The sequence below is a fragment of the Schistocerca piceifrons genome, chromosome 4, assembly GCF_021461385.2.
Source record: "Schistocerca piceifrons isolate TAMUIC-IGC-003096 chromosome 4, iqSchPice1.1, whole genome shotgun sequence".
NCBI lineage: Eukaryota > Metazoa > Arthropoda > Insecta > Orthoptera > Acrididae > Schistocerca > Schistocerca piceifrons.
The window spans coordinates 26,394,478-26,408,870 of record NC_060141.1 but is presented as its reverse complement, the minus strand read 5'-3'; the positions used below and the strand labels follow the sequence as shown (position 1 = coordinate 26,408,870).

The 14,393-nt window shown below is 33.8% G+C and overlaps 1 protein-coding gene across 1 annotated transcript in view; it reads left to right on the top strand.

Moving 5' to 3' along the window:
• The window catches only part of LOC124794755 (fibroblast growth factor receptor 3-like), a 437,275-nt gene extending 423,976 nt beyond the window's left edge, over positions 1-13,299 (top strand). The window contains exons 22-24 of the mRNA XM_047258371.1: positions 4,438-4,578; positions 4,662-4,767; positions 9,590-13,299. Of these exons, the coding sequence (XP_047114327.1) occupies positions 4,438-4,578; positions 4,662-4,767; positions 9,590-9,694 (352 nt within the window). The 3' untranslated portion in view covers positions 9,695-13,299. The remainder of the gene's footprint in view (positions 1-4,437; positions 4,579-4,661; positions 4,768-9,589) is intronic.
• The last annotated feature ends 1,094 nt before the right edge of the window (positions 13,300-14,393 follow it).

Here is a 14,393-nt window from a genome sequence, read left to right as displayed (position 1 = left end):
TTGCACCACATTTTAAGAGCTTCTATCCTCTTCTTCTCTAAACTATTTACCATACATGTTTCCATACATGGCTACACTCCATACACATACTTTCAGAAAAGATTTCCTAACACTTACATCTACTATGTTAACAAATTTCTTTTCTTCATAAATGTTTTCCTTGCCATTTCCAGTCTACATTTTATATCCTCTCTAGGTTGGCCATCATCATTTGTTATGCTGCCAAAAAAGCAAAACTCACCTAGTTCTTTAAATGTCATTTCATAATCAAAGTCCCTCAGCATTATCTGATTTACCTTGACTACATTCCATTACCCTTGTTCTGCTTTTATCGATGTTCATCTTATATCCTCCTGTCAAGACAGTGTCCACACCATTCAACTGATTTTTCAAGTTCTTTGCTGTCTCTGACAGAATAACAGTGTAATCAGCAAATCTCAAAGTTTTTATTTCTTCTCCCTGAACTTTAATTTCTATTCCAAATCATTCTTTTGTTTCCTTTACTATTTGCTCAATGTGCACATTGAATAACATTGGCGATATGCTACAGTCCTGTCTCACTCCCTTCTCAACTACTGCTTCCCTTTCATGCCCCTCAACTCTTATAATTGCCTTCTGCTTACTGTACAGGTTGTGACTAGCCTTTTGCTCCCTGTATTTTGCCCCTGTTACCTTCAAAATTTCAAAGAGAGTATTCCACTAAACACTGTCAAATGCTTTCTCTAAGTCTACAAATCCTATAAATGCATGTTTGATTTTCCTTAACCTTTCTTCTAAGATAAGTTGTGAGACCGGTATTACCTCGTGACTTTCTATGTTTCTCCGGAATCCAAATTGATCTTCCTCGAGGTCAGTTTCTACCAGTTTTTCTCTTCATGTTAGTATTTTGCAGCCATGACTTACTTCGCACTTGTAGGCACCTGCTTTCATTGGAATTTGAATTATTACATTCTCCTTGAAGTCTGAGGGTATTTCACCAGTTTCACACATCTTGCACACTATATGGTGGTGTTTTGTCACAGCTGGCTCTCCCAAGTCTGTCAGTAGTTCTGATGGGATGCCATCTACTCCTGCAGCCTTGTTTTGACTTACATCTTTCAGTGCTGATTCAAATTCTTCTCACAGTATTATACCTCCCATCTCATCTTCATGTAAGTCCCTTTCATCACACACCGTATGGTGGCTTGCAGAGTATCTATGTAGATGTAAGTCCTCTTCCATTTCTATAATATTGCCTTCAAGTTCAACTCCCTTGTGTAGACCCTCTACGTACTCCTTCATCATTCAGCTTCCCTTCTTTGCTTAGGATTACTTTTCCATCTGAGCTCTTCATATTCATACATCTGTTTCTCTTTCTACAAAGCCCTCTTTATAATTTTCCTGTAGCCGGTATCTATCTTTCCCCTAGTGAAATACACTTCTAAATCCTTACATTTGCCCTCTAACCATTCCTGCTTAGCCGGTCTGCACTTCCTGTCAATCCTATTTTTTAGATATTTGTATTCCCTTTTGCTTGATTCATTCGCTGCATTTTTATATTTCCTCCTTTCAACAGTTAAATTCAGTACTTCCAGTCTTATTCAAGGATTTCTACTAGACCTTTTCTTTTATCTATTTGATCCTTGCTGCCTTTGCTATTTCATTTCCAAGCTACCCATTCATCTTCTACCATATTTCTTTCCCCTGTTCTAATTAATCTTTGCTTAATGCTCACTCTGAATCTTTCAACAACTTCTGCTTCTTTCAGCCTCTTTAAGACCCATCTCCTTAATTTCCCATATTTTTGCAATTTCTTTAGTTGTAATCTACAGTTCATAACCAAAAAATTGTGGTTAGATTCCACATCTACCTCTGGAAATGTCTTACAGTTTAAAATCTGGTTCTGAAACCTCATTCCCATCATTATATAATCAATTTTAAACATTCCAGTGTCTCCAGGTCTCTTCCATGCATACAACATTCATGATTCTTAAACCAAGTGTTCATTATGATTAAATTATGCTCTATGCAAAATTCTACTGGGCAGCTTCCTCTTTCATTAATTTCCCCCATCAATAGTCATCTAATACTTTTCGTTCTCTTCCTTTTCCTATTATCAAATGCCATCCCCCATCATAATTAAATTTTTGTCACCCTTAACTATTTGAATAATTTCTTTTGACTCATCTACATTTCTTCAATCTCTTCATCATCTGTAGAGTTAGTTATTAAACAAACTTGGTGGGTGTTGGCTTTGTATCTGTCTTGGTCACAATAATGCATTCACTGTGCTGTTCATAGTAGCTTACCCACATTCCTATTTCCTTAACTTATTTATTACAAAACCTACTCCTGAATTACCACTATTTGGTTTTGTATTTATAGCCCTCTCTTCACCTGATCAGGGGACCTGTTCCTCCTGCCACTGAACTTCACTACATCCCACTGCATCCCACTTAAACCTTTCCATTTCCAATTTTGAATTTTCTATCCTGCCTGCATTATTAAAAGATGAAACAGTCCACACTCCAGTCCATAGAATGCCAGTTTTGTTTCTCCTGATGATGACATCCTCCTGAGTAGCCCTGCCTGGAGATCTGAATGGGAGGCTATTTTAGCTCTGGAATATTTTATCCAAGAAAATGCCTCCATCATTTAACTATTCAGTAGAATTGTATACATTCTTTCAATCTCTTCATCAACTGTGAAAATAGATGGTATATAAAACTGTACTAGTGTGGTGGGTGTTGGTTTCATGCCTATCTTGGCTGTCATAATGTCTTTGCCATGCTGTTCATTGTATCTTACCCTATTATTATTTTATTCACTATTAGATCCAAACCTGTGTTACCACTATTTTATTTTGTGCTACTAACCCTGTACTGACCTGACCAGAAGTGTGTCCCTTCTGCCACCAAACTTCACTAATTCCCACTAGAACTGTTGATATTTTTAAAAATATGGGGAATCTGATATATTTATATTAAAAATATATCATTATCACCTCTCAATATATCGAAAAAAAGTATCAGTATACTGGTGAAAAAAATATTGACTTACCTGCCTATAAAAATATTGGGTGCATTTTGTAAATATATTGCTGGTTTTAGAGCTCTGTATTTACACATTGATTTATTGTTAGATATTCTATAAACCAACAAGCTAGCTGCCTGCTGATCCCCCTTAGAGCAAGAACTGAAAGGAAAACGATGCCTGTTCATGCTTGGCAATAACCATTTTGCTAACAATGGTAAATTATGTAAGTGGCACAATAAAATGTGTCTAATGGGTCCATCATTGTGTTTCATCGCATAATGGATTTGTCCAGAACACTTCACTTCATTTCAACTTCCTGTTTTTTCATTTCTGCAGATGCCAGTGACTTAACACTTGTAGTATCAATATTGCGTGGTGAAGCTAAACATTGCAGTTTCTGAAACTTCCTGGCAGATCAAAACTGTGTGCTATACCAAGACTTGAACTTGAGACCTTTGCCTGTGAGGATGGATCATGAGTTGTGTTTGGGTAGCTTAGTTGTTAGAGCATTTTCCCACCAAGGCAAAGTCCCAAGTTCAAGTCTCAGACTGGCACACAGTTTTAATCTGCCAGGAAGTTTCATATCAGCACACACTCCACCACAGAGTGAAAAGTTCATTCTGTTGTAGTTTCTGTTGGTAGCACCAAGTGCTGATTCCAACAGTATTTCCCCTCACACATCTCCACCCACTGCAAAGACCAATATTGCCATTTAGATTTTTGTTCATCATTTTCAGCAACTGTTTTTGAAGAATGTTGATGTGAAGAAATAGCATACTAGTTGTGTTAAAAATTGTTTTTTAGTCCAATTGGTGTGCTGTTTCTTCACATTGGAAATCTTATCATTCCATTCACCCCCCCCCACCCCCCACGCCCTGCCCCAGTGCAATCGGAATTGTTCTTTTGTCCACATATACTTCCTTCACACAGAGAAATACTTGATGTGATGAAAGCTCAAAAAGTAGTAAGACTCCTTCACACAATGAAAGTAAAATTATGTACCACTACAATTTCAAAAGAACAACTTCAAAAATTTTCTAACTATTGTGAAAAAATTTAATATAAAATAAAAATATCAGCATTCAATATTCCTGTTTTGATATTGATATATTGGGAGAAAAACTATTGCTGACATATATTGATATATTTTGAAAAAAGTATTGAAATATTAATATTTTATCAACAGCCCTAATTCCCATTACATCTAAATTCATCCTATCCACTTCCTTTTTAAAATCTGTAACCTACCTATGCTATTAAGGACAACTAAACATTTCTTAAACATCTAAACAAATTCCTAACATCAAACAGAGATGCACAATGTATGCTCTGATAATAATAAGTATTGTTGTTATTAATGTGATTATTAAAATTTTTACAAAGAAGTATGATTAAAATATAAATTCTGTTATTTTACCTAAGGTGGTCATATGGTATACTGTTATGGGAGATAATGACTCTTGGGGGAACTCCATATCCTTCAGTTCCCAGTGTTGAGAAACTTTTTCAACTATTGAGAAGTGGCCACAGAATGGAGAAGCCACCATGCTGTTCCCTGGAAATGTAAGACTCGCCTTTTAGGTATTTGAGAATTCTATTTTCTCCTTCTACAGAAGGCCATATGACTAAATTGTTTCTCATTACAGATACATGCTAATGAGGGATTGCTGGAACTATCAGCCAAATGAAAGACCCATGTTCAGTGAACTGGTTGAAGATTTGGACAGAATACTCACAATTACAGCAAATGAGGTAGTGTATTGTAATAACGGAAATTTTGAAACTACTGAGCAACAATGAGGTGGATGGTGCATGCTCAAGGTCTGTTGTATTTAATATATATGTATGAAACCCTGTAGTTACACTGCGTGCAACATTTTTGGCCATGACTAGGTGTTCTGGCATGATTTTACAAGAATTTAATGCAGTCCAAAGTTTGTACAAGAAATTCTGTTTGTGTAAGAAACTGACCAAACAAATGGGTAGGCTTCTAAGAAATGCTTTCTCTGCTGTTCATTTATAATGAGAGTGAGTTGTTGTTGAATTTTGTTAAATTTATGAGTGAAATTGAGAAGCTTCTTCTAACACACTGCTTGTGCAACAAGTTTTCAAAGAAGACTGGTATTTGACTGTATGCATGCCATGAAGGGATAAATAGTTTTTGGTCTCGGACATGAAATTACTTGCAATTACATTACATGTTACCCTTTATGCTGCTCATTGTTTTAAGGACCAGCTATGACAAAGCATAAAAAGACCATATTATTTTACATTCAGTAGGATATCATCAATAACAGTGACTGTAGTTTGCAAAGTGTTTTTGTTCCCAATTAAGTTGAGAGACAGTAGTGCAGTGTAGAGCTGTTTGCCCTTGATGGAGTGATACTTATGATAATAAAGTAAAAAATAACACTACTGAGTGAGAGCAGCATACATAATGTCTTGGTGTGAAGGAAATGCAAACTAGATGACAAATTAAGATTGTAATAGGATATTAGTTGACTAATTAAGATGATGTAGGCAACAGTAACCATCCCATTCAGGCAACAGTAACCATCTCATCTAGGCAACAGGAACCATCCCAAGATATTAAAGCACTGAACTTTGAAATGTAATTTTTATCTGGAAGCCCAATAACTAACTGAGTTACCAAAGCTGGAACTGAGAATTACTGATTAAATAAAACACAATTGAAAGAAAGAACTACAAGAACAAAAAATAACCAAGTGATATTAAAAATAGATAAGAGTTGATTATAAGATATCACTGTAAGAAAGATGAGAAAAAGTTATTGACAGAGAGCATAGCCAAAGCGTTCCCAAAACTTATGATAGCAGTAGTATAAGGCCAAATATTTTTTGCAACCATGAAGTCACAAGAATATTTATCTCAGTTAACATGAATATAAGAGGTATTTAGCAAACATCTGCATATAAATTTCAAACACAGTGATTTTAGAGAAAAGCATACCAATAACTCCAAGGACTGCATTTCAGATAATGCCAACTGCAGTTATTTTGCTCTCTGCAGGGAGGCAATAGATAGATACTGAATTCCAAAGCATGTTGTTACAAAAAGGTAACAACAGAGATATTCATGTACAAGAGGAAACAAATATGGAGAACAGCATTAGAGATTGTAACTTCTCACTTCATTTTTGGCTCAAATAAAAAAATTACTTTGAGCACATTTTTATTAAATAATAAAGAAATTGTTAGTACTATACACATTGTCATGAGAAAATGAGAGGGACCATTCTTCTGCCTGTTGGTTAAATTTTGTGTCTGTAGCACGTCATCTTTGTGGTGTAGCAATTTTAATGGCCAGTAGTTTACATTAACAATGGAAAGAATATAAGGTAACAACTCACTGTATAGTTGAGGTGTAGAGTTATTTATAGGCACATAAACAAGGGCAAGAAAACTGCTAGTTTCTGGACAAATCTTTTGCCAGAGTGTCCCAGTTGACTGAACTGTGCTGGAAGTGCAACATGACTAAGACAAGGAGGTTGTGCCACATGGAGTGGTAGAGGGTTGCAACTGCCCTCAGGCTACAGACAAAAGTTTGATAGTCAGATTTTTCCTAAGCTCTGAAATTCAAACCTAAATTATAGGGACATTTGCAAAACGATTATTTATATAATTTGGTATACGGTAATTCACACATTATTTTTTTCTTCCCTGATTGTGGTTTTACAATTTCCATAATGATTTTGATTTGTTCCCAGACTGTCTCACTAAGCTATCATTTCAAAAAAAAAAAGATTGCATTAACTATTAACTGTCCACATACTTTCCTAGAACTTTTTACACGTTGTGTAAATGGAGTTACTGTATCTGTTTCCCTTGGAGAATTGAAGCTTTTCGAAGTAATGCTGCCATTTTTAATAGTTTTTGTGATTCATGTAATGGGTTTAATGATTTAACAAGACTGAGTTCATTGAAACACATATTTCAAAGTTAACAAAGAGGGCAAGAAAAAGTAATTCAATCATTTTTGGCACTTGTTTCATGAGAGAATCTACAACAAGCAAACATCGATTTGTTTCTAAAATCCTACAACTTTCATTAGAAAATTCTCTTTTGTAACGCAGATATTCTTCTTTCTTTGAGATGTTGCAGGAATTATGAGGATGAGAGCATTAATGATCAGACATTCACAAATCTGTTTTATGCATTTCAATTACCATGGTACTTACATTTGAAACCACATTATCTATGTGCACATTTTGTTCTATAGTTATTCTTAAAGGAGCATTTCTATAAGGAAACACATGAAAAAGGCCATTATTTCAAAACTTGTATTTTGATGGAGTTACATTCATAACTTATATTGAAGTCTTAACAGATAATAGCTGTGATTTTATTGGACAGCATGCAACAACGCATTTTATTTATTAATGTATATTTTCATATCCCTACCAGGTGATCAACGTATTGTTATGACTGTCACGTTTCCCTGTTGTCCATTGTATTTGAACAGTATGTGCTGTAAAATGTTTTTCCGAACTCAATGTGTCTGGTTCATACTTTTTTTTTTATATATTTTATGCCTAATATTATACAGACTTCCATCATTGACAGACTCTCTAAGTATTGAACAGCCATATACGTAATACATTTTCAATAGCTCTCAAATAATGATTGTGAGATCTAATTATATATTGGGAAAACAATTTTCTCTGTCATGCACAAATTAGTATTTCTCTTAGATGTGGTCCTTTCTAATTTTCCATATATGTCTTCAGGAAGCAGACCAAGTATTTTACATGTGTTTTACCAGTGATTATTATTCTTGGGTTAACATCTTTGGGCTTGAATATTTGATTTCTTCTGACAGCAGAGATTATCTTTCTCCAAATCCTCTCCCAGTTTTCCCTTCATGCATGTGTGTGAGCACGTCAGGTAACAGTTTGGTAAAGTGTTGAAGAAATGTTTAATTATTAGAAAGTTTAGCAAAACTGCATCCCCTTTATGAGTGAGTACATCATTTTTGAGTAAATAGTTTAACAGTAATGTACCTCTAATGAAAGCAGCAGCTTTCAGTTGTTGTAGAATAAGTAACATTTTATGATATGGTTCACATTTTTAGTATTATTCATGATTCATAAGAGGTTATAATAAGCGTTTTAAGCGTAGGTGAGATTTTTGTCACCACAGACATATCTCTGATATTCTAAAGCTATTATTCAGTGAAGGAAGAAGTTTGTACGTCACTCAGAATGCTGTTTCAAGGTGTGCAAAATTCAAAAATCAAATGGTGTGTAGATATTGCTGAAAGGAATTAAAACGATATTCACAATTTTCATGTAAACTAATATTTACTGAGCTATATCTGCTTTTTTGTAGCTCACAAAGGAGAAGTTGAAAGACATAAAACTAACCAATTCATGCATTATGATCACATTACAAAGATTTCATGGAGCTGTTTCATCTAAACGAAGCACAAGGCTGAAAAAATGCACTGAAAGTTAAAGTAATGAATTAACTGAGTGCTCCATTGGTTCATAGTAAAATATTTTGCGCATTATGAATCAAAACCACACAACACTTATGTAATAAACTAATTACCTGTTTTTTGGCTGTTCTGCCATTGTAAGGGCTGACCCCATCTGTACTTTGTAAAATGTTTTTAAAGCAAGTTTTTACGTATGCATTCAGCAGAGAAATGCCAAAGTAGTCTATTGTGATAGCTGATTTAACAATATGAATTAAGAAGAACAGCAAAACACAAAGAATAATTAATCAGTATTCCAGCAGCTACTGAGTATGGCCGCTTCATGGCAATAGCAGACTCACAGTGTACCCCCGACCAGAATACGATAGGAGACAAACTGAACAAGGAGGATGTGGCAAACAAATGTTTACAAAACTTTCAGTTTATTTTTTATTTTTTAGCTACTAAATTACTGATGTTGACAGCAAGCAATGGTACTAATTTAGCCCACAACAATTTCACTCTCAAGATATTTATGAAAAAAAAATGATTATTTTACTGTTTTTGCAAAATGTCTAGAACATGATAACAGTACCAAGCAGTAGTGATACTGCAGCCACTTGGTTTGGTTTTGACGAGTCAACAACAACAGATATACCTAAATAAGTAATCAGTTGGTGGCCACATCTTCCTTGTTCAACTTTCCGCATCTCATGTCATGTGCCAGACAATCTGCAGAAGCTTTCTTTTTAAGAAACCCTCCTAGCAAAATGTGAAGTCAAAATAAAACAAAATTACCGTAAATGTTTTTGAACCTCTTGATCAAACTCTGTTTCTACCCATCATAATAATACCTCCTAATTTGATGAAATTTCATCAAGGTAGAAGTGATAATGTTATTCAGATTTTCACCAAGAACACAGAAATTAAATTAAACCATGATCTCAGTTTATATTGCAAAAATTAAAGGTAAATGTCCTAATCCTGTAGCAATTCCTATTTAAAATAACTCAGTTAATAGAATTTTTTGCATTATCATAAAAGAACATATTGGTAGGTAAGGATACTGTTCATAAAAATGAATAAAAGCAAATTACAAGCTAGAAGCGGGTAATTAAAACATCAAATTTTCTTTTAGGAATACCTTGATCTTGGGCTGCCACAACTAGACACCCCACCATCGAGTCAAGAATCTTGTCAAGAATCAAGTGATGATGAAGAAAAGTTTCCCAGTCTTTTGTGATTAACTACTTCAGATGATATGTGTGATGCTCAAAGCAACTACTGCAAGTGAAAAGTCCCAGAGACTTAAAGCTTCAGTTATGTGCCTGAATAAACATGTAAATTTATTTATTGACTGTTATGCTGTGAAGTGAAAAAATGAAAGGAAGAAGCACATTATGTATTTGTTATGTGTGTGTGTGTGTGTGTGTGTGTGTGTGTGTGTGTGTGTGTGTGTGTGTGTGTGACAGAAGGTGGAGGGGGAGAGAGAGAGAGAGAGAGATAGAGAGAGAGAGAACGAATATTGAGAAGTACAGATATTTTTTTTACATTTTGTGCTGAAGTTATTGAACTTATTTTGTTTTGTGTTATTGATTGAATGTGCTCACTGTGGTGAAAAACTTTCTGTATTTGAATTCACAGTGGAGCTTAAATGTGTTGTATGCATCACTAATGATGTTGCCACAAAAGACTGAGAAGAACGCGATGACAAACATTATCTAAATGGAACAGAAGATTCATTTAACAACACAAAAATGTACATTTGTGAAACTACTGCAGCATAAAAGTGAAAGTGAAATTTTCATTACTAGTCGTTTATTATTTAATAAGTGCAACTCCATGACACTTGCAGCTAGACAGTGAGAGAAATGATCATTGTAGAAAGAGGAACTAATGGGCTGGCAGTGTCACTGAGTGGAGAAATTCACTCAATATTAATGTTAAATAGTTTCACCAATGAAACTGCCTTATCAGTATATAATAATGAAAGTACAAAGCATAACCTCTAATTAACATTGCTACAAGTAATAATAAAAATTTATTTTTAGGTTGTAACAAAACAATTAGGGCATTACTTGTTGTAATTTTTTGTAAATCTGTGTTCCTCTTAGCTGTTAGTCTCTTTGTACATATAGAGTTTCATAGTTATACAATACATTGTTGTTACCAGAAATTATCATGAAGCAATTGTTCTGTTTACATTTAAGTTTTCAACAGATCTCGGGCTCAATGAATATATATCTTTATACCCAAGCAATTACATATTACTAGCTATAATATTCTGCCTGCAGACTTTCCCTTTGGTTTTTCAAAGAGGGGACAGTGGGGATCCCATGGTATAAAGTCCACTTAGAAGTATGAGGACAACTGAAAGTAAATTGGCAGCTTCACCTGATATGTAATGCTGCTAACAACAGAAATAAGTCTTGAGTTTTATACTTTATATCAATTATTCACTATGGTTAAGAAAAATTAGCAGAAAAGGGTGCAGAGCTACTGGATGTACAAGCTGAAAATGCATCTCTGAGTCGAATTCATGGATAATGCCTATAACTGATCACACAGTGCGCTCTGTTCACTCATTTTCAAACATGTTAAAAACACACAACAACAAAGAAAACACTGTGCTCAACAGTGTCACTGTCACTGTTAGAGTTCTATTCAAACAATAAGATTGCCAGAGCTGAAGAAAAAAACTATTTTTCTGGCTCTTGTTCCTGTGGATGCTGGACTGTCCAGTTTAGTGCCAAAGAACGACTGTGAAGATAATATACACCCTACAATGTATTTGATCAAATTAGTTCATGTTTATGAATTATTGGAAATCTTCTGCTGATATAAGCACAAATAACTGCCTTACCTGATAGTCACCTTACAACTTCATTGTCATTTGTTATTGTAATTAACCAGATGAGTGGGGGACAGTGGTTATGTCTTAACATACCACTACAAGATGACCTGTTAAAATATATATTCCAAATTTTATATTACAAAAATATGCTATTATATTAACTAAAAAGTTGTTCATTTTCTTAATTTTGTAATCAATAGATTATTTGGCATAACATCACCAAAAGAATAATATCAAAACTTCATCTCATCACACTTAGACAGGATTTTCAGTTACTGAGCAGCTTTTAAAATTTAAGAACACTATAATGTTTAAACAGACATACAAAAGTATGAATATATCCATTACCTACCAATAAACCTATGTTTGTTTTGTTGTAAACATAAACCTACCACAAGACTTTTTCTTTTTACAAAATAGTGATTTTAAAATTATTCACCATTATCTCTTGCACTGTTGAAAATAACAACATATATTGTGCAGTTGACTTCAAACTTCCGAAAAGGAGGTCACACTTAAGAATATTGCAGCATTATTAAGTTATTAAATCCAGCTTTTCATTTCTTGAATAATAAATGATAATTTGAAAAAATGCAACATGAGTAACTAAAAAAGAGACATTCATATACAAATACTGCTGCTGCTTCAGTTGCTTAGTAACTCTGAAATTACTTCATTAAATCTTTTGATATAATCTGTAGTGCTAAATTTAGTGAAGTCCATTGACCTTCATCTGTTATTAAAAACTTCTAAAATGTTGTCTTTAATCCATAGTTTAATGCAAGAGGTAGTTCCTAACACTTAAACATTAGAAAAAAAATAGGCCTATGTTATTTTCACGTGTCAAAACAGGAAATTGTAATGTGGAAGTGCACTTGTGATATTGTTACTATTACAATGTGCTTGTCTCAGTCATATAAAGTGGAGTAGGGTGTGATGAGGAACATGTACATGTTCTTGTTGTAATATCTTTTCTGTTTAATTTCACATTATTTTTCTTTTCATTCATAAATCTGTCCAAAGAGATCTGCAGCATGTTTACTTCTGTCATATCAGTTTTAATTCTGTCCCATTTATCTGATGTTTCAATGCAGCTAAACACTATACTTCATACATAACCTCATGTAAAATATTTCATTATTCAAGTAAATTATCCAACTATTAAACTTGTTTTCATTAATCACTTTAAACTGTTATGAAGGAGAAAATGGCATATATTTGGCAGTACCAAATAAATGCATCTGTTGGCTGTCTGTACACAAGGAATGATGCTTGCATTTCACAGTTTTAATTATGGGCATTTCACCATTACTTTTTGTTATAAGTATTAGGCTGTTAGGGAACAAGTCACCTTGTACAATGTAAGGTAGTCAGAAATTTGGCTCAGGAATGTTCAGCACTAAAAAATGATCAACAGAGTGAATTTCTGCATTGCTCTTGCAAATCTGGAGCCCTACTATTACATTAGAAACATAGTGCCTAATGGAGGAGCTGCTAGTTACAGATTTTAACTTAAAACTGACAATAATGTTATTAAGTGAATGTAATATTCAGTATTATTTAGTTTCTTTTAAGTTATTCAAATCCACGAAGGCATTTCTACTGTTGGTCAGAAGGGCAGCTATATCAATAATTCATATTCTTTCTCTAGCTATAACATTATATAGAAAATTGTTAATAAAATGTATCAACTTTACTCAAACTACCTTTATTGGGTTGAACATATTTTACACTGAAACATATTTGTGTGAGCTGTTCTACACCAATATCTATCTAATTTTTAAAACTAATTACTTGGATTTCTCAAATCAAAACTGGATCTGAAATTTTGGGCCAAAGTGTCATAGACTCTTTAAAGTTTATCCAGTGTTCTGCATTTATAGCGAGTTATACTGAAACAGTTTTGGATTATATACACGTCAAATGAGATATAACCAAGTTTGTATAGAATTTTCAATTATGTACATAAAACAATAAAGAACTGTTTTAATAAATGTTACTAATAGTGTTGTTACTGAACTGGTATCAGATGTTAAAAATTGCAGAACTTCTCCCAAAAACATTGCAGCTGCAGCAATGAGTCAGCATACTCATGGTATTTAAAAAGTATTTCATTATGAAATAAAGTATCTGCTTCCAAACTTCACTGCAGCTACTGGAGTGAGCCTCCAAAAGAAATGTAAACAACAGGAATACTATGTCTGTAAGTATGAAGGGTTTTGTACCCATTATCAAACAGTATAAAACTTTGGTCTGCTGCATTGCTCTGTTTCCACTAAAAATGTCAGAAATTTTCAGTAACACTGTTGGTGTTTTCTTCAGGTGCCAGCTTCAGAGTTCTTACATACAATATCATAAAGTCCTTGCAAGATCCTCATAAGGAGCATGTTGTCATTATCTTATCATTTTAACAACCCTTTTTTTATTTTAATGAGAATTCATCTCCTCTGTTTTGTTATATGGTTGCAAGAGAGATGGAACACAATAAATTTCAGGCTTTTTAAAATGAATGGAACTTCAAAAAAATTACATGGGTCAAAGTAGTATTCATAAAATATTATGTTGGGTATTGAAAAGGCGTGTGTAAAGAACACAGTTATTGAACTAAAAATGTTTAGTACGAGAAGAAGAACAAATAGAATAATACATCATCAAAAGTTATCCATAACAGTGACAGTAAAATTGCGACTATAAATGAGAAGCCTAAAACTATTCCATCTATGTTAGAAGGATAGAAAACATGATAAAGTATGCAGATGAACAACATGCATTTAATAAAGAGAAGGGGAAGTTCAAAGTACACAGCAGAACAACATGCATTTAATAAAGAGAAGAGAAAGCTTCAACTTGAGAGCCTACCCAACATCACTGAAAATACGACAGATCACAGTTAAGTATAATCCTTCATGACAGTGGTCTCAAGCTAAATCAGCCTACAATTGCCTGATTACCTATAGGCAAATTCTGTGTTTATGAAATTGTTCATGAATATATAAAACAATATACAGAAAAGACATGGAGCAAAACTAAATAAAGAAACAAGAAACACTTATTGCCAACTTTTATGATATTGTCAATGTTCAAACAT